Raw genomic sequence first — 24767 nt, 5'->3', positions numbered from 1 at the left:
ACTACCCAGCTCTACATGTATTCATTATCTGTCAAAAATGTATTTGTGACTTCTTTAGGAAGTGTGATTAATCCACAGTCTCTTCGGGATAGTAACAATTTATTTAATCATAATTATTCAATTATTATGTTGTCTTATGACAGTGTTATTATTATTTTTTATTGCTGTAGTTTTTTTTATGTCATTTATGTTTCAAAATAAATGGTACACTGAAATCTACAAGTTATTTGAGAATTTAGAAAGAAGAATCATGTTGAAACTGGAGCAAATCCAAAACAACATTACATCAGTGGTTGAAACTGCAGCAATCAATGAGCCAGCCAAGTACGTCTGTCTCTGATCTCACAGAGGTGCTGGAGAAACCATGCAAGACTGGAGAGGAATTGTGTGTGAAACTGAAAGTTACTGAACTTCGAAGGAAGATGATGGTATGTGTCTTAACACAAGCAACATTAGTGACATTAGTGATTACTAATTTAAATCATTTTGCTCTTGTGTTTATTTGCTGATTGTTGTTTTTTTTGTAGATTCGTTATCTCTGTCTTCAGAGTGGAGGCAGCTTGGGAGATTTGGAGATCATTCCTTCTGGGGATATTACAGTTACAAAGGGAGAAAGGGAAAAATTTAATTTCACCAGCTCCTCATCAATGATGTCATCATACGCATACGTTTCAAAACTTGCCACTAATGATCTTTCTATTTAATAATCTGCAAGTCAATTTATTTGCATTGTTAATAAATTGCAAATAATATTTGGTAGGTTGTAAATGTCGTAAAAAAAAAAAAAAAAGGTGTAATTATTCTCTATACATGTATTATTTATATTCATAGCAGAAATAAGATTAATGTTTGATGTTCTTATAATAGAAATTTGTCATTCTAATTTCTAGTTTTAATTTCAATATTGGTGATATCTGTATTAAATCAAGATGCCTGCAGCAAGGCATACCTAAACCAGAAATCCCAGAGTGTGGAAGAGATGATTGCGGTCACCCTAAAACATGCCCTGGATCGTGAAAAAACAGTTAATCAGGTGAGTGCATTATGAAATTTAATTCTTTATGTTATAAACAATATGGTAATCAAACAGTTTCTGGACCCCACTGAATTCATGATGCTTTAGATGTATAAGCGCGTGGCAAAGTCATTATGGAAATTAAGCTTAATGAGCTCACGTGAAAACACCAAGAATGACGTTTGCATTTACACATAGGCGAGGCTACACACAACTTTTAACAGATTTTTCCCACTTTAAGGTTTGAGTGACTGTCCACACCAATGTCATCCATTATTGTGGCATACAGTATGCAAAGCTCAACGACAGCTTCTAGTGTTCCCTTGATGTCAAGTGGATGTTTGCAAAGATGTCCTCCAGACGTTCACAGGACGGTCAGAAAGCCATCATGGACGTTTAGGGGACTTTCGCTTGAATGTCATTTTATTTTACTTGATGATGACCTTTACAAATAAAACGAAGTTAAAAAATATTTGAGTAGATGCTTTTCAGTATTAACGCAGATTTTTGCTGTGGTTTCATTGCATTTTAGATATGTTTTATGACATGAATGTGCTCCTTTCAATGTTTTAGGTTAGAAGCCAACAGGAGCTACTATCGGAATAAAGCACAGCTGCTTTGCTTGACCCACCCACACCCGGAAAAAAAATAATATATATTTTTTAATTTGCTTAAGATTTATGTGATTTAAAATTGAGCATGTGTGTTGTATTGTAGCATTGATCCTTAGATGCAGTTCTTCTCTTTGTTTTTGATTAATCATACATTTATTCATTTTATTTAATTATACATTAATTTGTCTTGCAATCCAATTTATTCTCTTTACATATACTATATTTTATTTTGTTATAGTTGTATATATCTTTTATTTCTTAACCTCTAATAAAAAAAAGAATTGTTTAAATAAAGTGAAAGTTAATGTACCTAAAGTTTAACGTTTATGTGCCTAGCGTTTTCGACTCGTACATTACACGTGGCAACTAAACAAATAACTATGTGGAGGCTCCAACACGTGTCTTGAAAGACAAAATACTTCACAGGACAAAAGCATTCAACCTGCCTAAATTTTTCAACCTTGTTATCACCCGACTAGAGATGCACTATGAAGTATGTGTAACAGACGTTGCACTTAGCTATTGGGAGGCATTCCACCAGTCAAGATTCCTGGTGTGTTGAATTGGGCAAACTGTCGCCGATGTTAGCCTGACAAGAGCCGATGAGTGGAACACACCAAATAAAGAAGTCTGAACGTCGCTCCCTGTCTGGCCGACGATGGCAAACGATGGATCGTCAGCTTGGTGTGTCCCGGGCTAAATGGGTAACACAAATAAATTGGAAAGAATAAATACAGTACAATAAAGCCCTCGGAATAGGAGCATCAGAAGTACTACTTAAATATTTAAGCTACCACTTGTTCCTGCTGAAGGTATTTTAAGCTTGCTGCAGGTGTCATTACAGGCAGCTTTATAGGTTTCTACCTGCCTTTCCGAAGCCGCTAGCATTCCCTCCCCACTTTGTTCTCCAAACTCCTGCTTATTCAACTTCTGATACAGTCTGGGCTGTGCCCAACTTCAAATAACTGAGTCAGGATTTCAATTGCCTTGACCCCTACATCCTTGTGCCTCAGTGCCTCCGCAACATAGACGTTATGATTATGTACATTGTAGAAATGCACAGAAGTTGGTGTATATGGGGATCATTGCTCCTACTAATCCCCTACTAGTTCCTCCCCCTTTTGTCTGTAGTCTTCACCAGGGTACAAACAAATTTTGCCTCTTAACATGTATTTTTTGACAGCCACCTTTGACTAGCCATGTCTGATCGGACATAAACATTGTGCTGGCACCTATGACGAGCCTAAAAATCTCATCTCACTATCAGAGTCCAACAGGGATTACATGAAGAGACCAGAAACAAAAAGGGACAGGCTACATACTGTGCCAATATCTCCAAGACCTTTGGAGAAATCGACATGCAAAGCTGAAAATTTTAAAAAAGAAAAAAAAAAAGTTATTGTAAATTGAGGATGCTTTTACAAATAATGCCATAAATATTGTATTTTTATTAAATAAGGTCATGAATACATTTTTTATTATTGATTTAGATTTTATTATTTAATAATAATAATACTGCTACAGACGCATTTTGCAGCATTAAGGTTATTAATTGATTGTTAATTTAAACGACGATCAATCATGGAAATTATCGAATATTGACTTCCCTAAATGCAAATGAGTTGGATGGAAACCTGGTTATTGTCTGCATCAAACCATGATTCCGAACAAATGTGATTCACGGTTCTGGGCAGCTCCAGGACAGCTGTCTCTCCGAGCACAGTGCTGTCTGTGAGCGGGGCGGAGTAACGGAGCCCTCAATCACGCTGCAGTGTTTGTAAGAGCTGCCAACTTCATTTATATGCATTACTGCTACCATCTGCTATCCATTTACAGAGTGAAATTCTCTGACTGCCTTTATCTCCCAGGACTGTTGTTGAATCTTCCAAACGTTTTGGCTTGGGGTCCTTCACATGCGCAGCAGCACTTTCCACCGCACCAATAACACGTGGCAGCCTGCCGACGTGACTGACTTTAAATTGGCGCTACTAAACACGGATATCGGCCGATGCAGATATATAAAAAAAATGACAAATATCGATCTGATATATCGGTCGACCTCTAATTGGAAGTGACTGGCTGCAAAGCAACTGTGACAATAACAGATGAAAACGGACTCGGATGCTGGATAACGGTGTTCTTCATGAAAACCATTATTAGGAAGGCCACATTTCAGATGCGAATAGAGCGTCTGACGCGAATGATTTCAATGTTAAGTCAATGCAAAGGCGAGTCTGGGGTCTCGCGGCACGAATGAGGCGTTTAGCGCGGCGCAGAAGATGTTTCGCGCTAATGGTGCTTTCTTTGCATTTATGCGTTTAACACAAATTCGCGTCTGTCGCCCGAGTTGAAAATTTTTTACTTTGGTGTAAATTCGCGCCGCATTAACCAATCAGGAGCCTGCTTGCTGCTGTGGCGGCAGGACCGTCCGGAGTCACTCATTCAAAATGGAGGAACGACTGATATTATCAGTGAGCAGTCATCCAGAAATTTATGACACAAGTTCATATTTCTATAGAGACAGGAATAAAAAGGACCTCGCTTGGAAGAGTGTCAGTGAGGAGATTGGGCAACCTGGTAAGTTGTAAATACACATTTCACTTTTGATTGTTGAGGCCCAGGTCACAGAGTCACCAATTAAGCCAATTTACAAGGCATATATGCTGTCACTGTTTACAGATGAAGATTATAATGTAATCTCTCTTTGACTATTGTTACCAACGTGTTAACATATAGTATTGTCTTGACAGAGCATACAGATGATGAAGATGCTGATCCGAGATCCCCTGCCGCTTCTCCTGTCTCCTTCACCCGCTGCTGCTGCACCCACAGCTGTGTGAAGGCAATACTACAAACAATATCTGAACATGTTACGTGCAGAAAACATCAGTACAGTATCCACTCATAGCTTTAACATTCACATAGTCAAAAAATGTCTGAATTTATCCCTTTACTAATAATCATTGTATTTGTATATGCAGACTCAATTTTATTGCAATGTGTGCCACCGAAAGTATAACTTTAATTATGAAAAATATGTTAGAGCAAGTTCAAAACAATTTCACCCTTGTATTTAAGCACTGGCTATGTGCATGTCACTCTTGAAAAATTGTAATTCTCCCAATATCTAGACAATTTTGTTATTTCAATTATCATCTTTCTGTGTGTTGTGTTTTTGGTTTCACAGGCCAACAGAGGAGAGGCACTTGGCGGCCCCATGATGGTCTGTCGGAGGTGGAGCAGATGCTGCTTGAGCTCCTGAGGCGTCCTCCAGCCCCACCACCACCACCAACACCATCACCAATACCATCACTAACACCACCACTAACACCACCACCGCCATGACATCAACACCATCACCACCACCACAGCCTTCTGCCTTTTCTGCAGAGCATGCCGCCTCATGAGAAACCATCAAATTTAAAATGTACAAATTTGGAACAGTTCTGAGGCACCACTGACTTGTGTACTTTTTTAGTGCCTCAAACTGTTAGATTCAAAAATTCTTAAGAATATCTTCCTCTGCGTAGAGCAAGAATAAAAAATGTCTAAAAGACTGGAACAACGTGAGGTGAGCAAATGACTGCATTCTGTTTTATTTCAGGAGCTTAGGGACCCACCCACAGGAAAAGGGGTAGAGGCGGTGTGACTGCTTCCCCCTGGCAGTGGTACTTTGCAATGGATGCTGCACTCCAGGGGCAGCACTCAGTAACTCTGCCCATAGTTGTTGCATCAAACCTGACTGCCACTACAGGTGGCTCAGTCAGCACACCAGCTTCTACCCCTTCTGTGGAAGCCAGGAGCAGCCAGCAGTCAAGAAAGAGGCGACGGGACAGCCAGGTCCTTGTTGAGTTTCTAAAAGAACAGGCAGAGAGGGAAGAAGAGAGGGAGAGAGAAGCAGTGGCGAGAGAAGAAAGACAGGGCAGCATCACACCAGTCTCTGTTTGAAAAACTTGTTAAGAAATTCTAAATTAATGTGAGCAAAGCCACCCCCCACCTCATCCATTTCCTCTGCTTTTGGAAAATGAATAATTACTGGACGCTGCGTACTTGGTATTGAGAAACGCCTTGTTTACTTTAGCCACATGCATAATGAAACTTTCTAATTAGCACATTATTAGGAAAGGTGGTTTTCAATGATTCATTTAAATACATTATACTCACTGCTGGAGGCTGGATCATGAAGGACTTGAGTGAACGCAAACGCATTTAAGTAGATCAAGGGCGCATTTCTCCAAACGTAAGTTAATCCTCTGCAATTTCAGTCGCTCAGATGTTGGGAGTGAATGACTACTGCTATGTTCATTATTACATCCAACAAAAAAAACCCTCAATTACTTGGGAGTCATGCTCGTCTACATCTCGGATTGATGACCGCTCACTCAGGGTGGGTCTGACGTCAAACGTGCACAAACTGACAGTCACCACCATAAGCTACTACTAAATATTGTAGAAACATAATTTTCTGTAAAGTTGCTTTGTAACGATTCGTATTGTAAAAAGCGCTATACAAATAAACTTGAATTGAATTGACGTGAGACAAGTCCAGTCTGTGCTGAAATACTGCTGTCAATCAAACAATCGTGGGAGGGGCCTCCGACTGTGTGACGTCCCACGGTCAGGCGGCTTGACTTGAGAAAGGGGAAAACATTTAAAGAGACTACAGAAAAAACACTTGGTGGATTTTTAGCATTATAGGATGGTTGTGTACACACACTGCCAACACACATTTCAGTTCAAACAACTTGTAAAAGTGCATTATATTGAGAAAAATTTAAATACTGTCATGATGTTTAAGTGCATTGCTGTGTGTTTACTTTGTGGTCTAATAAAAGAGTCCTGAACCCTTGAGAATGTGACGTTCTGCTCTCTATAGATTTGGCTCGGATCCCTTGAACAATGTTACATTTAAAATCTTCATTTTACAAATGAGCTTTGCCACTGATGCATGATTTCTGTTTTTTTTCTCCATATTTTTTTGTCAAACAATCCCAATTTTGACTGCATGTGCATTTAAATGTTAAAAGTTATAAATAAGGAGAGGTTTAATAATTTACTGTCAAATAATAATTCAATAAAGGATGAAGGATTCTCTTTCAGATTTTAAATGTTTTCAGGGTCATTAAAAAGTATAAGCCAAAACAGGGGAGAAAAATGATCTTGAATCGTCTTAGAATCACATGAAGCTTGTAAAACATGAAAATTCCTGTAGATCCATAAAGGCTCAGAATAAGTCATAAATATTCATCTCTAAATTCTTTAAACATCTAGTTTTGAGAAACTGCAGACCAATTCCTGAAATCACAGGCAAATCGGTGCTCGTTCACGAAAGTAAATCACGCAGTGGTAATGAGCAAAGATGAAATCTGAGAGAATTGCCTGCTGTGTGAAAAGTGTTTTGACTGAAAACTACATCGGAGATGACTGATAACCAATGAGAGAGCAAGATACAGAGCAGCAGGGAGTTCGGGGAGGAGTTATAGACCACAATATCCTCTCATCTCCCCAAAACATTTCCTCCTTCATATTCTTCTTTTCTTTTTCTTGTTTTCGCTGCAAATCAGCGAAGAGGCAATTCGTATTGCAAGCTTCTTGCGGGCTATCATTTTTAATAATAATCCCAGTCTCACATGAGAACTTGGGTCTTGCAGACTACGCTGTCTGGCATGCCAAGTGTGTTTCACAACCAAACACACGCGTGATATGACAAGGAAACAACGCAATATCAAACGTGTGTTTGCTTGTGAAACGTAGTTTGTGTGCCAGACAGAGCTGTCTGAGATTCTTCCTATTGTAAAGTCATGCAGTGTGAAACCTTCTGTCGCCGATCCATCAGGCAGTGTGTGAACACAGCAGTGACTGAATGCTGGCCAAGATAGTCATGCGGTGTGAAAAGAACAGTGACCCGACTGCTTTGAAAATCGTGCAGTCTGAACTCGGCTTTAAGAGCACTGAAGGATATCTTACCTGATAAAAGCTGATATAAAGTGAGCCTCACCTGACACAAAGACACTATTGTGTGCGCTGAGATATTTGATAAAATCAAATCAAAATACGAAAGCAATGCATGCCTAAGTGAGCTTGCCCAGTTCCTAGAAAATGCATTTTCATGGACGTTCTACAGTATCATGTGAAGTCCAGGCACTCGGCCCAAGGAAGGTATCCAGTGCTGGATGAAGGTTACCTGCGTGTTCGGTCTTTCATCACGTAGAGTTATACATTTTAGGTTAAATTCAAAAGGTTATTTAAAAAGAAAGCATTCATGAATTATTTTATGACAAACAGTTTTTCACAGTCTTAAGTGCACTCATTTTTTAGCCTATAAATTAAAATGATAATAATATAAATAAATATTATTTTTATCATTATTATACAGGTTATGCATAAGAAACCTTTATCCAAAACGAATTAGAAAAGAAGAACAAAGTTCTAAGATTATCACAAATTAAGCAAAATTTTGATGCACATCTTTCTTATTAAATTGTTGTATTCCACCTCTTACTACACTTAAAAGAGAATATCTTAAGACACTTTGCTGTAAACCTATTCCACATAATAATATCCAATAAAACTCTGTTAACACGTAGCTTGCTGCATGAATCCGTGAGTACGGTTTACAAATTAGCCAGTAGCCAGTCAGCAAGTGACATGACATACAACCAAGTATGGTGACACATACTCAGAATTGGTGCTCTGCATTTAACCCATCCAAAGTGCACACACACATGGCCAATCCAATTGTGGAGCTGCACATGCTCACAGGCAAACTCTATGGTGATGTCACTTTGCCAGGTCACACAGGAGTAGCAACACTTGCTTGTGTGTTTATCTTGGCTGGAAACAAAACTCGGTGGAAACAAGTAGAGGCATATCATTACAGTGGCAATTCTACCAATGGAGCAGAATACAAGCCAATAATTACAGAATTGATAGAGAGAGCAGCATCCATAGGGCTACATGTGCTTGCTGTCACCACTGATATGGGTAGCCCTAACCAGGCCATGTGGAAATCCTTTGTGATCAGTGGTCCCTATTAAGGACTTATTGTCCTTTCAAGAAGGGATGGCATTAAAAGTAGCTCCCCATCTATCAGCTGCAGCCATCGAGCCAAGGCACTTTGAAAAAATGAAGGTTGGTCCTGATACATTTGGTCCTAAATGTATTTAGTAAAGCAACAAGTGCTGGGCTGAAGTATATGGTGTATCAAGAAAACCGCCCTCTCTCCTACCTGACTACAGCGTGGTTCCTGGAGCAAGTGGATCATTGGTTTGATCTTATGTCATCTCGCCATCCAATTACAGCACTGAGCAGGGTCAAGATAGAGGAGTATGAAAAGGCCATAATCTTCCTACAGGATCTCATCAATCTATTCCATGGGATGAAGATCGGTCATAAGAGAGTTTGGAAGCCTGTTCAAAACGGGGTTATAATGGCAACCAAATCAGATTTGGGCATACAGGAAGAGATGCTGAAACGAGGACACACGTTTGTGTAAATTTTAAGGTTCACACAAGGCTGCCTTAAAAATACATTCAGCTGTGTGAGGTCTAAAAATCCCATTCCAACTCCAGTGGAATCCCATCATGCATTGAGAATCATATCAGTTGGGCAGTTCCTCACCACCATCAGGTCTGGGAGCTACCAGGAAGATGACAGTAGCTTTTTGGCAGACTTCCTGGACACAGTAAAACAAAATGTCACTCCATCAGCTTATGGTGGAGAACAGAACAGCACCTGACCTCACAAAAACAGAGAAATGTATGGTCTTACATTTTGTAGGCTCCATTGTCCACAAATTAATCAGGTTTGCCAGCATCTGTGGAAAATGCAACATGGCAAACTGATGATAATCCTGCTGGAGATAACAGCATCTTAGCAAACTTAGAATTCAAGGCAGGTGCTTTTTGGAGAAACAAGCTCAGTCACTATCCAGCAGGCTTCCATCATGGTGTGGAGTAGAAGGAAAAATCTCCAAAAGATTTATACGGCTGAGGTTGAGGCAAAAAAAAAAAATCCCCCGAAAAGACACTTAAAAGTCTTACAAAGTTTCTGGTCGGCAGAAGTTCCTTGGCACCGCAGGGACTGCAGTGGGCTGAATCCTCCAAGACAGGAACCAAGACAGGAAATACAATGCGAGAAGTAAACTCAGACAACAGTCCAAGACACTAGCACTGGTGGCAGAAATGTCCAAACAAACAGGAACTGGAGGAAACTGCCCGGCGCAAGACAACAGAGAACCAGTAACAACAATCTGACACCAGCAAGACAAACACAGGACTATTTGTAGACCCACAGAACAAGACGCACATGCCGTGGATCTGAGTTCTCGTCAGCACATCTGACGCTGACATACAATCAGACCAGAGCAGTGAACACAGAACAGAATGAACAGACAAACCTGCGAACCATGACAAATAGGGTGCATTTTATTACTAAGGAATTTATTTAATACGTGTAATAAGGAACAAACTTTATAACCTAATTTTTACCTCTTCCACTCACCGCTGTCACATGTGGTCAAATGTTAAATTGAACTAATATATAACATTAGCTAACCTTTCCCAACCTGCAAAAAACTTTGTTTAGAATCCTTTTCTCTAATTCCAAACACACTATATGTAACTGAATTAAGAAAACTGATTTTACAATTAATAGGGTGTTCGTTACTAATTTTATTCAGCTCCAATGCTAGCCTAATCTGTTAGTTATCTGATAACATCCCTTAAATCTACTCATTTAATGAGTAATAATCTACTAGAAGGTTTAAATTTACAATTTATTATTTAGATATTCTGATAATGTATCTTATTATTTAAACGTCTTACATTTTAAACATGCGTCATCAACGGCTTGTTCTGCTGCATCTCTACGGCACGGGATCAGTTTGCTGCTACTTCCGGGAACTATTGAGAGGCTCAACAAGCCGCCATTGCTGTAAAAAAAGCATTCCATTGGAGTCAATGGAGTTGTCGCTACTCTCCCTCTATATGGCACTGGTCAGCGCCAGAGTTCAGAACCTCAAGGTGTATTCATTGGTGAAAGAAGCGCCCTGGTGCAACCGCAGTAGCAGTTCAAACATGGAGAGTACTCCTGTAGCTAAGCTAAACATCTCCTTAAAATGGTTAGTGAAAGCTTCTTAGGAGTTCATTATGACACTGTAGGCATTCCATATTGCCTTCGCCAAGAACAATTATTGACCAGAAAGGAGTGAAATGAGGAATGCTACCTTGGAGCACTCTGTTGTGAGCAAATTCTTAATGAACTTTGGCACAGAGCCACTGCGTGCTCCTGTGAGAAATGCAATTAGTTTGAATGGACTGCAGAAGCAGACAAATGTTTGAGTGAAATCAGTGCAGGTGGAGAGCCCAGTACAGCTCTCTTTAAACCTTCTCTTCCAACTGCAGTGCTGACTGATGCATCTTACTATGGTCTTGGCAGGGATTTGACAACTCCATGCAGATGCTGCAGAAATGCTCACTGCGGATGAAAATAAGTACTCCACGGCGAACAAAGAGGCATTAGTTTGCATGCTAACTGTAGTAAATGAAGACATACATTTTTTTGCTATGAATTGACCACAAAGCATTCACCACGTTGCTGTGTACGGAAGGAACTGGCCATGCTGGAATGAGAGTGGTGAGGTGGTCAGCCCAGCTGCTGTGTTTTTCTTATCAAGAACGCCCATACCAGTAATGGTCAATGACTTTTAGAAACCTGCAGTCTTCTCGGGATCACCAACGCTGGTCTTCACAACAGCTTCTGAACCCTGTCCTCAGCCAAGTTTGCTTTGAACACAAATACTGAAGGGATGACCACACAACAGGAAGGATGAAGATTAGAGGCGGATCTTTAGGGGGATATAACTATACAAATGTCCTAAATATACAGTATTTTACTGTCCCTATGGAAACTGTATTACTGTATGAAGTAATTAAACCTATTAAGAGCAGTGAGTGATTCTCATGTTTTTCTTTTGTTTGATTAATATTATTACCCTAATATAAAAAATGCATGGATCCATTATACTGACACACACCCAATATTTTCGAAACTGTTTATGTTTAAGATATATGTTTAACTTCTTGGATACTCGTAACAGGCCCAGCTCCAGAGGGAGGCTTTGACCCCAAATGATTTTACAATGCACTTTTGCAGAGTAGCCAGCCGATCACAAACCTGTTTGTTGATTTCTACAAAGCAATGGCCAATCAGAGAGGTTTAGGTTGGAATCCAGGCACTCAACACTTTTTGTCTGGTTCTGAGTAACTTCAATTTAAAAAAAAGTTTCATTGTGTAGTCACATTCATTGGTTAAAATGCAACTTTGCAAGATCATGATAAATGAGTGAGTTTTTCATAAATTTAAAGGGATCGCTCTTTGCATGCTGTATACTATATTCAGAATTTAAATCAAACTTGTTTTTCATGCAGAGATGGCTAGCTACACTATATAGATAAAGATAATTTCAGAAGCACAGAGGGATGTGATTCTGCAACCAATCCTGGTACAAATGCAGGATTTAGGTAAGTAAACGGTTATTATTTGTATTGGCTGCCATGCCAAATAATGCACCTGCTTGCTTTTCTGTTTAAGTATTAGTGAATTATTGTAAAGTGTTACCCAAATAATGTAATTTGTGCATTTACTTGAAACCAAGTCGTGTGTTCTGTTTACATTGTTTCTGCACTATTGTTTATGACAGTAGTATTTGACAGAGTGCAGAATACAATGAGCGCCTTGAGACTACTAAACATGTGCTTGACTCATTCTTTCCGCATGTTCTTTGCACAGTAAAACATAATGAAAATTGCCAGCAATTAAAAGATTCTCAGCAGATGACATATTGTTTTATGGGACAAAATTGACCGGGCCCTAGGTGCAACCACTTTGGGCCCCACATGTGTGTTCACAGGTTGATTTCAAAGGTAGGTAAAAGTTTAGTTGAAAAAGTATATATTACAGTACACAGAAAAAGAATACGCACATTTGAATTTATACAGTACATTTATTTATGTAGTGGTGTGTTACATGTAAAAACAAGAACAAAATTCAGCCAAATAACAAAAACAACTGATAATACCAGATAAATCAGGAGTAACAGTAATGCCTTCAATACCTTAACAATATCCGTCCACACACAGTTCACAATTTTCCACACTTTGTTTCGTGAATTTGAAAAACCCGCAGGACAGAGGTGAGTCTTTTAATTTGTGTGAATTTTCTGGTGAGGCAGCTCTTCCAGAAGTGTGAATTATCATGTGACTATCAAATCCTCATTTACAGGTGAAACAACATCAGACAAAGCATGCAGCACAATTTCTTGTCATTTCTAGACTGGACTGCTGCAATGCTCTTCTGGCTGGACTTCCATCAAGCACAGTCAAACCTCTACAAATGATTCAGAATGCAGTGGCACTATGGGTCTTCAACCAGTCCAAAAGAGTCCAGTCCAGTTGTGGCTCACATCCAGTTCAAGACCATCAATGCTTGCATATAGAACAGCCACAGGCTCCGCAACAGTCTACTTCCACTCACTATTACGAATCTACATCCAAAAGTGTGAGATGCGCTAGTGAACGACACCTGTTGGTACCACAGAGAGGCTGTAAATCACTTTCCAGAACATTCTCGTTCACCATTCCTGGCTGGTGGAACGATCTTCCCACCCCAATCCGGAATGCTGAATCCCTGACAATTTTCAAGCGATGGCTGAAAATGTATCTTCTTTGTTACCATTTGAGAAAAAAAAAATCTTATCTTTAAACTTTCCCAGTCGAGCTTGTACTTATCTGAACAATGAAATTTGGTTTTACGAGCACTTTCTGTGTCTGTTTTACCTCTTTGAGAATAACTGCTCCATGTATTCCCCAATTGTCACTTTGGATAAAAGTGTCTGCTAAATGAATATAAACATGAATGTAAATTCAGTCCACACTGAAAGCAGTTGAAAGGCTTTATCCTAGCATGAATTAACATGTGATTCTTAAGCTTTTCATTACATGTGAAAGTGTTTCCTCACTGAAAACAGCTATTCCCTTTTCCACACACTTGAGTTCTTATGTGTTTATTAAGTCGTGCTCTCTCTATAAAACTCTTTCCACACTGAGGGCAGCTAAAAGGCTTTAACCCAGTATGAATAAACATGTGCTTCTTAAGGTCTGCTTTACGTATGAAAGTGTTTCCACACTGAGAGCAGCTGAAAGGCTTTTCTGAAGAATGACTTATTAAATGATCCTTAAGGTGTGTTTTCTGTATAAAACTCTTTCCACACTGAGGGCAGCTAAAAGGCTTTAACCCAGTATGAATTAACATGTGAGTTTTAAGGTTTGTTTTACGAGTGAATGAGTTTCCACACTGATAGCAGCTGAAAGGCTTTACTGAAGAGTGATTAAGCAAATGATCCTTAAGTTGACTTTTCCTGGTAAACCTCTTTCCACAGTGAGAGCAGGTAAAAGGCTTTATCCCAGTATGAATTAACATGTGATTCTTAAGGTTTTTGTTGCATATGAAAGTCTGTCCACACTGACAACAGCTGAAAGGCTTTTCCGCATTAGGATTTCTCTTGCGTTTCCCAGGGCCTTTTTTGTGTCTGTAAGCTTTTTTACAGTGAGAGCAGCTGAAGGGCTTTTTGACTTCTGTTATCTGAATGCTGCAACTCGCTGATTTTTCTTCACTGACATCATGATCATTCTGACACGGATGTTTCTCCTCCACCTCATTCAGATCTTGTCTTTCTTCCTTCACTTTCATCAGGCCTAAAATGAATAAACGAGAATCAAATGGGACATTTGGAAAAAGGAAAACATTTGTGCACTAGGGCTGCAACGATTGATGATTAATAAACAAAGCATCAATTATTTCACTGATAAACCAGTAGACATTGACTGATTATTAAGCCTTTGAAATTAGTTAAAACAGGGGTCTCCTTAAACCAATTCCCGCTCAGGATCAGCTTCAACATAAAATTGCTCCAGTAGGCCTAATTGTTTACTTAAGTGTCTAATTGTTTAATTCTTGGATAACTGTCTAGAATTAAGCATGCTGATAAATAGCAATTATCATGTGTCAGAGCTAAATTCTTACATTCTTCTTTTTAATTTTATTATTTGTAATGTAGGGGTGTAACGGTACGTATATTCGTACCGGACCGTTTCAGTACAGGGCTTTCGGTACGGTGTACGTGTGTACCGAATGACCGAATGAAATATTTTGTGTGTGGAACATAAGTACATTTTCGTGTTTCCAAACGAACATATTAAGTGGCGGAAGTCTCCGCATTCAGCGCTAATCCCACCCTGCAGCTGATTCTAAGGCCGGTGACACACTGGCTGCGTGGCGTGAGCATGGCGTTTCTGCTGCGTGTTAGTTGCGTGACGGCTGCTTCACATTTTCTGTGTCTTTACACACCAGAATCATGGCTGGCGCGCTGCTGCTACTACTACTGTAGGGGACATAGAGGGAGGCCGCCGATGCGCCGACTGACCAGGATCTTGTCTTCACGACAACAATATCTATACTTCATGTTGAGCATAAATATAAAGCCTACTGATAAAGAATATCGTCAGCAGTATTGACGGCAAAATAGAATATGTTTGACAGGTATGCCAGTATGCCAGTGTGTCACCGGTCTAATGTTTTCAAAAGGCATCACGTGAGTGTGAACATCACTACAACTAGGAAAAAAAACGATTGTAATTCAAACGGAGCTCCCATTGGCATTTAAACAGACCTTTGCTCTTAAATTCCGATCGGGCCAACGCAATAACGAAATCTGAGCAGGTCTAAAAACTGAAATTGTTGATGCTGCACTTTACACTTTGTAAAAATTATATATATTTTTTAAGTATGACCAGGCCTACAAGCTGGGATTGGTAAATGCTGCACTGTAATCATAGTTATTCATTTACATTTTTCATTATATTTTATTATATGATATTGGTTTGAGACTGAGAGTATTTTATTTAGTGGAGAACTTTGCAGCAGTATTTTAGGTCTTATTCTTTTTTAATTTAATATATATTTTATTAAAAAAGTATATATAAAAAAAAAAAAAAAAAAAGTGTAAACAAATTGTAAAAAAAAGTTTATGGTAATGAACAACGTGCAGTTTAATGTTTGCATTTCTTTCCCTTACTGTACCTAAAATGAACCGAACTGTGACTTTAAAACCGAGGTGTGTACCGAACCATGATTTTTGTGTACTGTTACACCCATATTGTAATGTATTAATTAAAATGTATTAAATAAATGAATCTAACCTTAGCACACCTACCTTTTCGTTAACTTTATTTCTGTGAAAATAGCTGCCATTTCTGTGCAATAGACCATTCAAAACAGGCTCATTAAAACACAAACGCACACGAGATGAAATGTGCATAGATCTTTACAAGATACATTTGGATTATAAAGCTTGAGTCAAGATAAAATAGACCATTACCTGCGGGGAACTGTGGTCTATTAAAATATCTCTTGATGTTTACCAGATTTTAGAATTTAGTTTAAGATACATTCTCAAAAAGCAAATCACCAAAGGGCATTCTGGGTTGAGCGAGTGAGTGTAGAGCGAGCGGAGCACAATCTTCATTGTCTGGTGCATATCACGGATCAACTGAGATCTGTTTAACCCCTAATAACCTATAGAATAATCATTCATGTACTAATTGAACATTTGATTTAAATGAAATCATCAAATTGTTACTCCATCACAATCTCAAATAACAAACAAAAATAAAGAATAATTAGATCAATAACCAACGGTTAATACATGAGTGTCATTTTATAAATATATTATATATATATATATATATATATATATATATATATATATATATATATATATATATATATATATATATATATACACACTTTCATGTGACTCTGTGGTTGGGGACCTCAGAGTTAAAATGTTCAGTAATACATATTTTCTAAAATATATATTTATAACTATTTATAACTATATATAACGGCAATCACATCAGCTTTTAAAAATCATATTATTCAATTACAATTGTTATTAAATGGATTCATACAAATATATATTTAGCACACAGAATAGATGACAGACAGAGAAACACTCTCATTTCATCATTTAATTAGCTAGGCTATTTAAAAAAGTAACTGAATGACACATTATTCTGCCTAACATCTCCTCCTGCAAGTCATATCGTGTGGATCATCACTCTTTTGTGTTAAACACAATCTAACATATAGATATAATATATGCTAAATATAGACAACCTAACTTTAATGTAAGATAAGAAAAAAAATTATATATATATATATATATATATATATATATATATATATATATATATATATATATATATATATATATATATATATACAGTACAGACCAAAAGTTTGGAAACATTACTATTTTTAATGTTTTTGAAAGAAGTTTCTTCTGCTCATCAAGCCTGCATTTATTTGATCAAAAATACAGAAAAAAAAACAGTAATAATGCTGCCAGTTTTTCTTGTTTATTTCGTTATTGAGAGGAAAGCATGCAGCATATATTTACATATTATATCAGGTTCAGCTGCTCTGTAAACTCACTATATGTGAATGTCTCAGAAGCGCATTGTTTGCTTGACCGGTATATTTCACGATTTGCAGCAGGCTTTTACTCTCAGGTTTAATCCTGACAGCAGTCACAAACATGTAAGTAACCTTGTTTATTATAATGCATGATTAAAGTATTAAAGTTCACTTTTATTTGTCTCAAAATGTTTCAATTTGTGTCCCTGTCTGTTAGCAAATCAAGCCAGGGCCCAAACTTATCCTTGTTTCTCCTAATGGCATGAATGTAATCTATTATTTATTACAGAATATTTAAATCCCTTTAAAATATGCCTTTAACGTTCAAACAAATTAAGTCTCAACTGTTTTACGATTCCAAAAGGCGAAAATTAAGTCTATTAATTAAATCTGTTTCGGTTCAGTCACATTTCATTAAGAAATTTGAAACTTGAAATTGTAAGTTAAGGTCTTATTTCTACATTTAGGAAAAGTAATTGAAGATGAATGAAGGATAAACACCAACCTCCTTGTTCCTCCTGTTTCATTCTCCAGGTTTCCTGTTCCTCGTATTCTATTCTCCAGGTTTCTGGCTCCTCTTCTTTTATTTTCCAGGGTTCTGGTTCCTCTTGTTTTATTCTGCAGGTTTCTGGTTCACTCTTGTTTTCCTCACGCTCTTCTTTAACAAACTCCATCTTCACAGCAGCAGATCTCAGTTCAGATGATACTCCTGCTTTTTTCCCTGCTTGCTTCAAAACATTACAGACATTTACTGACCTGATTCAAAAACTGGAATTTTCTGTTTACAGAAACTATACGTTATTTCCAACAGTTTGTATTTAACCAGCACCACAACAAAACAACAGAGAGCGCGGTGAAACTAATCTTCTTCTTCTGAGGTCTAACGGTGTTTGACAGACACGCGTGTGTTTTAGCGCCACACGCTGGACTGGAGAGAGAGAGAGAGAGAGAGAGAGAGAGAGAAGCGACGAGAGGAGGGAAATTACACGGGGAAAATCACAAATAAACAAAAAGTTATTAAAATGAGTCTCACATGGTATTTGATCAACATCAACAATCTTCATGAGTGAGCATTAGAGAAAAACGAGCAAATTATACTGAAATATTTTATATAAAAAAATATCACATTAAGATAAATGAAAACATGTAGCCTAATTATAAATGATAATAAAAATCAAACCCAATTTTTTTTTTTTTACAGATTTAGCTTGAAAAACAACATGCTTGGGTTATGTGCCTTTCTAAATACCTGGGACTTAAAACATAGCCAACTGTGTTTACAAGGATATAGGATGTTATTGTGTTTTTTTGCTTCAAATTCGAAAAGACACACCCACATAGCAATTTATTTTTGGCCCAGCTCCAGTCCACACAACCACACTTCCCTCGGCCCACATACCGCAATCAATGATGGTCCTGAATCCAATTAAAGAGTAACTAAACCCTAAACCAACTTTTTTTAGTTAATGATCTGTAAGAATGGGGCTTTATTAGTGCTGATCATTTATTTGAACGGAGGCTACTGCAGTTGATTTTTCCTATTGGATGTTGAAGTGGCAAGTGACGTAAGCAGTTTCCAGCTCACCACGCCCTTGGTAGTATAAAACCATCTTGTGCCATCAAAATTACTGAGTCAGGAGTTGGAATTGCGAGTATTGAAAACGGCCAGGATAGACCATTATAGCATCTATTTAGCATAGCATTTATATATTTATTTAGATTATTTTGTGTAGCCTATGTAGTTAATTAGCATATGTGTTAGTGTAACATTAGTATTGTTAGAAGCATAGTTAGTTAGTAGCATAGTATTGCATCAGTTACGATAGCTTCAAGTTGGCATAGATTTATCTGTATTTAGTATAGTGGTCAGGATGGTACGTATGTGTAGTGTTGATGGTTGCAACAGCACTGCTGGACTGCATAGTTTTCCAGTAGACATTAAAATTAGGCGCCAGTGGTTGCATGCACTTGGCCTGGAAGACCACGAGTTCCCGCCTACAGCTGGAGTGTGCAAACTGCATTTTACTCAGGATTGCTTCTCCAACCCAATGGAAGTGGAAATGGGCTTCTCCAAACAGCTCGCGCTGAAAAGCGACGCAGTGCCAATTGCGATGTTAAGACCGCAGTTTGAGCCAGCGGCTCGAATTGATATGGCTCAGACCTTGGCCCTGTGTCCACAGACACCTCGACATCCTCCACTTCAGGTGAAGGTGGGGGAGAAAAGTCCTCTACTTCAAATGATCGCTCTGTTGCAAAGCTACTTGCGTCACTACAGTCACTCTCCATTTTAACGACTCTGACAGCAGCTGTCAATCAATCCGTCACTGCGGGTCTCAGCTTCATGCCCCACGCACTCAGCTCCGCCCTCGGTTCATCCCCTCTATCTCCACTGTGCTCTGCTAACTTTCCAGCATTTTTCAAATATTGCCAGTGGGTGGAGTCAGGCTCTGACCAGGGGTTAGTTACCCTTTAAAGACAAGGGCCTCACAAGCCTCAAGTACAAGTTGAGCTTTATTGTCATTCCGCTGTATGTGTGGACATACAGTGGAACGAAACGTCTTGCCTCACAGGACCACGGTGCTACACAAATACAGACATACAACAAAGAAGTAAAGCAGTATAAACCTATACACAACTAACCTACTGAAAGATTTTGCCTATAACAATACTATATATAAATGTTTACCTATAGATAAACTAAAAATATTCAGACTACACGAATGTTTCACATAATACTATACCTATATACAACTAACCTACTGACAGATTTTGACTTTAAATAGACTATATATATAAATGTTTACCTAAACATAAACTAAAAAATACAAACTATACAAATGCTGCACATAAACAGTACTAACAATACTAACCTACTGACAGATTTTGACTATGAATATTAGTCTAGATGGAAATAGGGGTCCACGCACACCCCCCGGCTTTTTTATGCCACCTGATTTTTTAAAATCTTTAAAGTGTCTATTTTCATAATCTGCCAGGTGCCAAGCTGAAATAATGTCCCAAAGGGTTCTTTTTTAACCCTTTGCTGCATGCGTCCTTCTCTAAAAAAATTTGCATATTGTGATAAAGTTCATTATTTTCCATAATGTAATGATAATAATTAAACTTTCATATATTTTAGATTCATTGCACACCAACTGAAATATTTCAGGTCTTTTATTGTTTTAATTCTGATCATTTTGACATACAGCTCATGAAAAGCCAAAATTCCTATCTCAAAATATTAGCATATCATTAAAAGGTTCTCTAAACGAGCTATTAACCTAATCATCTGAATCAAGTAATTAACTCTAAACACCTGCAAAAGATTCCTGAGGCTTTTAAAATCTCCCAGTCTGGTTCATTACTCAAAACCTGACTGCTGTCCAGAAGGCCATCATTGACACCCTCAAGCGAGAGGGTAAGACACAGAAATAAACTTCTGAATGAATAGGCTGTTCCCAGAGTGCTGTATCAAGGCACCTCATTGGGAAGTCTGTGGGAAGGAAAAAGTGTGGCAAAAAATGCTGCACAACGAGAAGAGGTGACCGGACCCTGAGGAAGATTGTGGACTGAGTCTGGAGTAGAAACATCCAGAGCCACGGTGCACAGGCGTGTGCAGGAAATGGGCTACAGGTGCCGCATTCCCAAGGTCAAGCCACTTTTGAACCAGAAACACCGTCAGAAGCGCCTGACCTGGGCTACAGAGAAGCAGCACTGGACTGTTGCTCAGTGGTCCAAAGTACTTTTTTCGGATGAAAGCTAATTTTGCATGTCATTCGGAAATCAAGGTGCCAGAGTCTGGAGGAAAGACTGGGGAGAAGGAAATGCCAAAATGCCCGAAGTCCAGTGTCAAGTACACAGTCAGTGATGGTCCGGGGTGCCATGTCAGCTGCTGGTGTTGGTCCACTGTGTTTTATCAAGGGCAGGGTCAATGCAGCTAGCTATCAGGAGATTTTGGAGCACTACATGCTTCCATCTGCTGAAAAGCTTTATGGAGATGAAGATTTCGTTTTTCAGCACGACCTGGCAGCTGCTCACAGTGCCAAAACCACTGGTGTTTTGTGAAGGAAAAGGGAAATCCAAGATGGAAACTGAAAAATGCAAATTGGGATGCTTTTACAGAAATTTGTGGAAAACTATTTTTGGCTCTAGGATAAAAAAAATCAGAGAGATATCTTTTTTTTTTTTTTTTAAACAATAAACTAGTTAATGAAATTGTTCAGTCAGCTGAGGAAACAATCCCTAAAAGCACAGGTGTTAGATTTTCCAAGAGTGTACCTTGGTGGAATATATTAATTATATAAACTGCAGAAATAATTACCATATAGACATACAGATTTCCATCAGGTGAAAATTTGCAATATGCACATACATATCGTGAGTACACACATTGTACTATTAGACATACTTACAGTTAACACTACACAATATGTACATACATACAGTTAGCAATACACATTATACACTATACACAGAATGTACACGTTCTACATTATGTAAACATGCGCATAAAAATATGCTAAGATGCAACAGAGTGTACGTAAACTGGATACAGAAATGTCATGGATGTGCATTGGATGGTATCCAGCAGTAATGGGTAGGGTATAGTATTAATGCAGTGTGCATGTATAGTCCAGTGTTGAACTGTTGGAGTTAAAGTGCAGTGTGTGGCATAGCATATTGTGGGAGCATGCTGTAGTGTGCTGTAGAGTGTATTAGTTCTGACAGAAAAAGCTATCCCTCAGTCTGTGAGTGCGGGATCGGATGCTATGGAGATGTCTTCCTGAGGGCAGCAGAGAGAGCAGTCTGTGGGATGGGTGGCTAGAGTCAATGATGATCCTCCAGAGTTTCCTTATACACCTCCTGGTGTAGATGTCCTGGAGGGAGGGAAGCTCACCTCCCAACAATGTGGCTGGCAGTTCATACAACCCTTTACAGAGCTTTATGGTTGCCAGCGGTGCTGTTTCCAAACCAGGCAATGATGTAGCCGTTAGGATGCTCTCTATAGTGCATGTGTAGAATGGTCTGAGGATGCTGGGGCTCATTCTAAACTTCCTCAGCCGTCTCAGGAAGAAGAGGCGCTGGTGTGCCTTCTTCAGCACTGTATCAGTGTGTGTAGACCAGGTGACATCCTCACTGATGTTAACGCCAAGGAACTTGAAGCTGCTTACCCGCTCAACAGGTGTCTTGTCGATGGTAATGGGTGTGTGTTCTCTGCTCTGTCTCCTGAAATCCACCACCAGCTCCTTGGTCTTGTTGATGCTGAGTGAGAGGTGGGTCTCCTGACAACATTTAATCAGGGTGTCCACCTCCTCTCTGTAGGCCGTCTCATCATTGTCGGTGATCAGGCCTTTCACCGTTGTGTCATCAGCGAATTTGACGATGACGCTGGAGCTGTGTGTGGCTGTACAGTCATGTGTGTACAGGGAGTACAGGAGTGGGCTGAGGACACAGCCCTGAGGAGCACCAGTGTTGAGGGTAAGCGGGGATGAAGTGTTGTTTCCCATTCTCACCAACTGATTTCTGCCTGTCAGGAAGTCCAGGATCCAGCTGCACAGAGATCTGTTTATCCCCAGAGTCTGGAGCTTCGCAACAAGTGTGGCAGGCAGTATACTGTAATTTAGTTTTTCTTTGTTATGGGCACAATGGTAGATTTTTTGAAGCACGAAGGAACCACAGACAGACAGAGGGAGAGGTTCAAAATGTCTGTGAAAACACTGGCTAGTTGGAATGTGCATGCTCAGAGCACACAGCCTGGGATTCCATTGGGACCCGCAGCCTTACGGATATTTACCTGTCAGAAGGATCGGGTTACATCCGCGACAGAGACGTAGAGTCTTCTTCTGAAGCAGCCGTGGGAGTGCTCTCTGTGTGGTGGGGTTGTGAGCCTCAAAATAAGCATTAAAGTTATTAAGCTCATCCGGAAGAGAGGTGGCGATGTTCACAGTAGCTGGTTTATTCCCTTTAAAGTTTGTGATGTTATTGATGCCCTGCCACATGCTTCTTGCATCGTTGGTATACTTTGTCTTTATATTGTCTTTATGCGGCTTTGATGAATTTTCTGAGATCACAACTGGCTTGTTTGTGATCTTAAGCATTCCCTTATTTAAAAACGGATGTCCGCGCTGTCAAGGCTACCCGGACTTCGCTATTAATCCATGGTTTTTGGTTGGGGTAGATGCAGATTGTTTTTGTCGGCACGACATCTACACGCTTCCTGTTGAAACATATTGCTTTGACTTCACATTTATGCAAAATCATGGAACAAATGATCACACAAATAACATCTTTTATCTTTTTTAACTCTTTTATCTCCATGTCAAATTGGGTTTCAAAGGGGTCGGAATACATTGGATTCTATATTGTGCCTAGAGTCAGACATAAGGAAAGCACAGACCAACAAAGAAGTAGTAATAGCAGTCTTTTTTGACATGGAGAATGCATATGATATGCTCTGGAGAGAAGGATTACTGATCAAATTAAAAGCATAAGAAATTGACGGTGGAACATATAACTGGGTTTTGGACTTTTTATTTAACAGGTAAATACAAGTGAGGATAGGTCATGAATACTCCAGATTATACAATACGGAGAATGGTACTCCACAATTAGCATGTCTAGTTCATTATTGTTCAACATACCGTATTTTCCGGACTATAAGTCAAACTTTTTTTCATAGTTTGGCTGGTCCTGCGACTTATAGTCAGGTGCGATTTATTTATCAAAAATAATTTGACATAAACCGAGAGAAATGAACCAAGAGAAATGAACCAATAGAAAACATTACCATCTACAGCTGTTAGAGGGCGGCTGGAGAAGGTAATGTTTTCTCTTGGTTCTTAGTTCTAAATAAATGCGACTTATAGTCCAGTGTGACTTATATATACTTTTTTTCCTCATCATGACAAAAATGCAAGCTGGAATTAATGAAGAGGAAAAGTGGAGTATCTCCAGTATTATAAATGCACTTGGAAATGGGAGAAATGGCATTAAAGATTAGAAGGATAAAATTAATGATGGCATACTGCGTCAATCTCCAAGGACAAAATGAAAAACAACCTGTCAAAAGCATATTAAAAGAATGCTGGGAACACAATGAAACATCAATTACAGAAGAGTAATACACTGTCAATTTCCTCAATCCCTCCTTGGTTATTCCCTTGCCAAATGTTGACCTTAGTATACAGCAGGAACTGAAAGAGAATTATAATCAGCTTCCGATATAGTATATAGTCCAGAAGTATTTTTATATTATTAATGAAATATTCTGCAGGTTGTATGCAATAAAAGCTAAGGGTATGTCTACACAATTCATTTGGGTTCCTGCTCATGTTGGAGTGGAGGGAAATGAGAAGGTGGATATGCTGGCTAAACAAACTCTAAGAATAAGCAAGTAGATCTACATATTCCATTAAGTAAAGCAGAAGCCAAAGTATACATTAGAACATATACACAGTCAGTATGACAGATATATTGGGATGACCAGGTAGACATTTGTATTATGTTGGTAGAATAGGAATCAAAGAGAAGGAAATATCATTACAAAGTGTGTGTGTGTGTGTGTGTGTGTGAGAGAGAGAGAGAGAGAGAGAGAGAGAGAG

General features: G+C 38.8%; 1 protein-coding gene across 1 annotated transcript; it reads right to left on the bottom strand.

The window, feature by feature from the left end:
* Nucleotides 1–12610: 12610 nt before the first annotated feature.
* Nucleotides 12611–18038, bottom strand: LOC127956036 (gastrula zinc finger protein XlCGF8.2DB). Its single transcript, XM_052553791.1, has 2 exons — nt 17672–18038; nt 12611–14384 (listed from the first exon to the last, which is right to left on the bottom strand). Exons 1-2 carry the CDS (start codon nt 17838–17840, stop codon nt 13645–13647), a joined length of 909 nt encoding a protein of 302 aa, XP_052409751.1. The 5' UTR covers nt 17841–18038; the 3' UTR covers nt 12611–13644.
* Between the last annotated feature and the right edge of the window lie 6729 nt (nt 18039–24767).

This window comes from Carassius gibelio, chromosome B4, assembly GCF_023724105.1.
Source record: "Carassius gibelio isolate Cgi1373 ecotype wild population from Czech Republic chromosome B4, carGib1.2-hapl.c, whole genome shotgun sequence".
Classification (NCBI taxonomy): Eukaryota; Metazoa; Chordata; class Actinopteri; order Cypriniformes; family Cyprinidae; genus Carassius; species Carassius gibelio.
The sequence above is the reverse complement of the archived record's forward strand: the minus strand, read 5'-3'. Positions and strand labels throughout refer to the sequence as shown.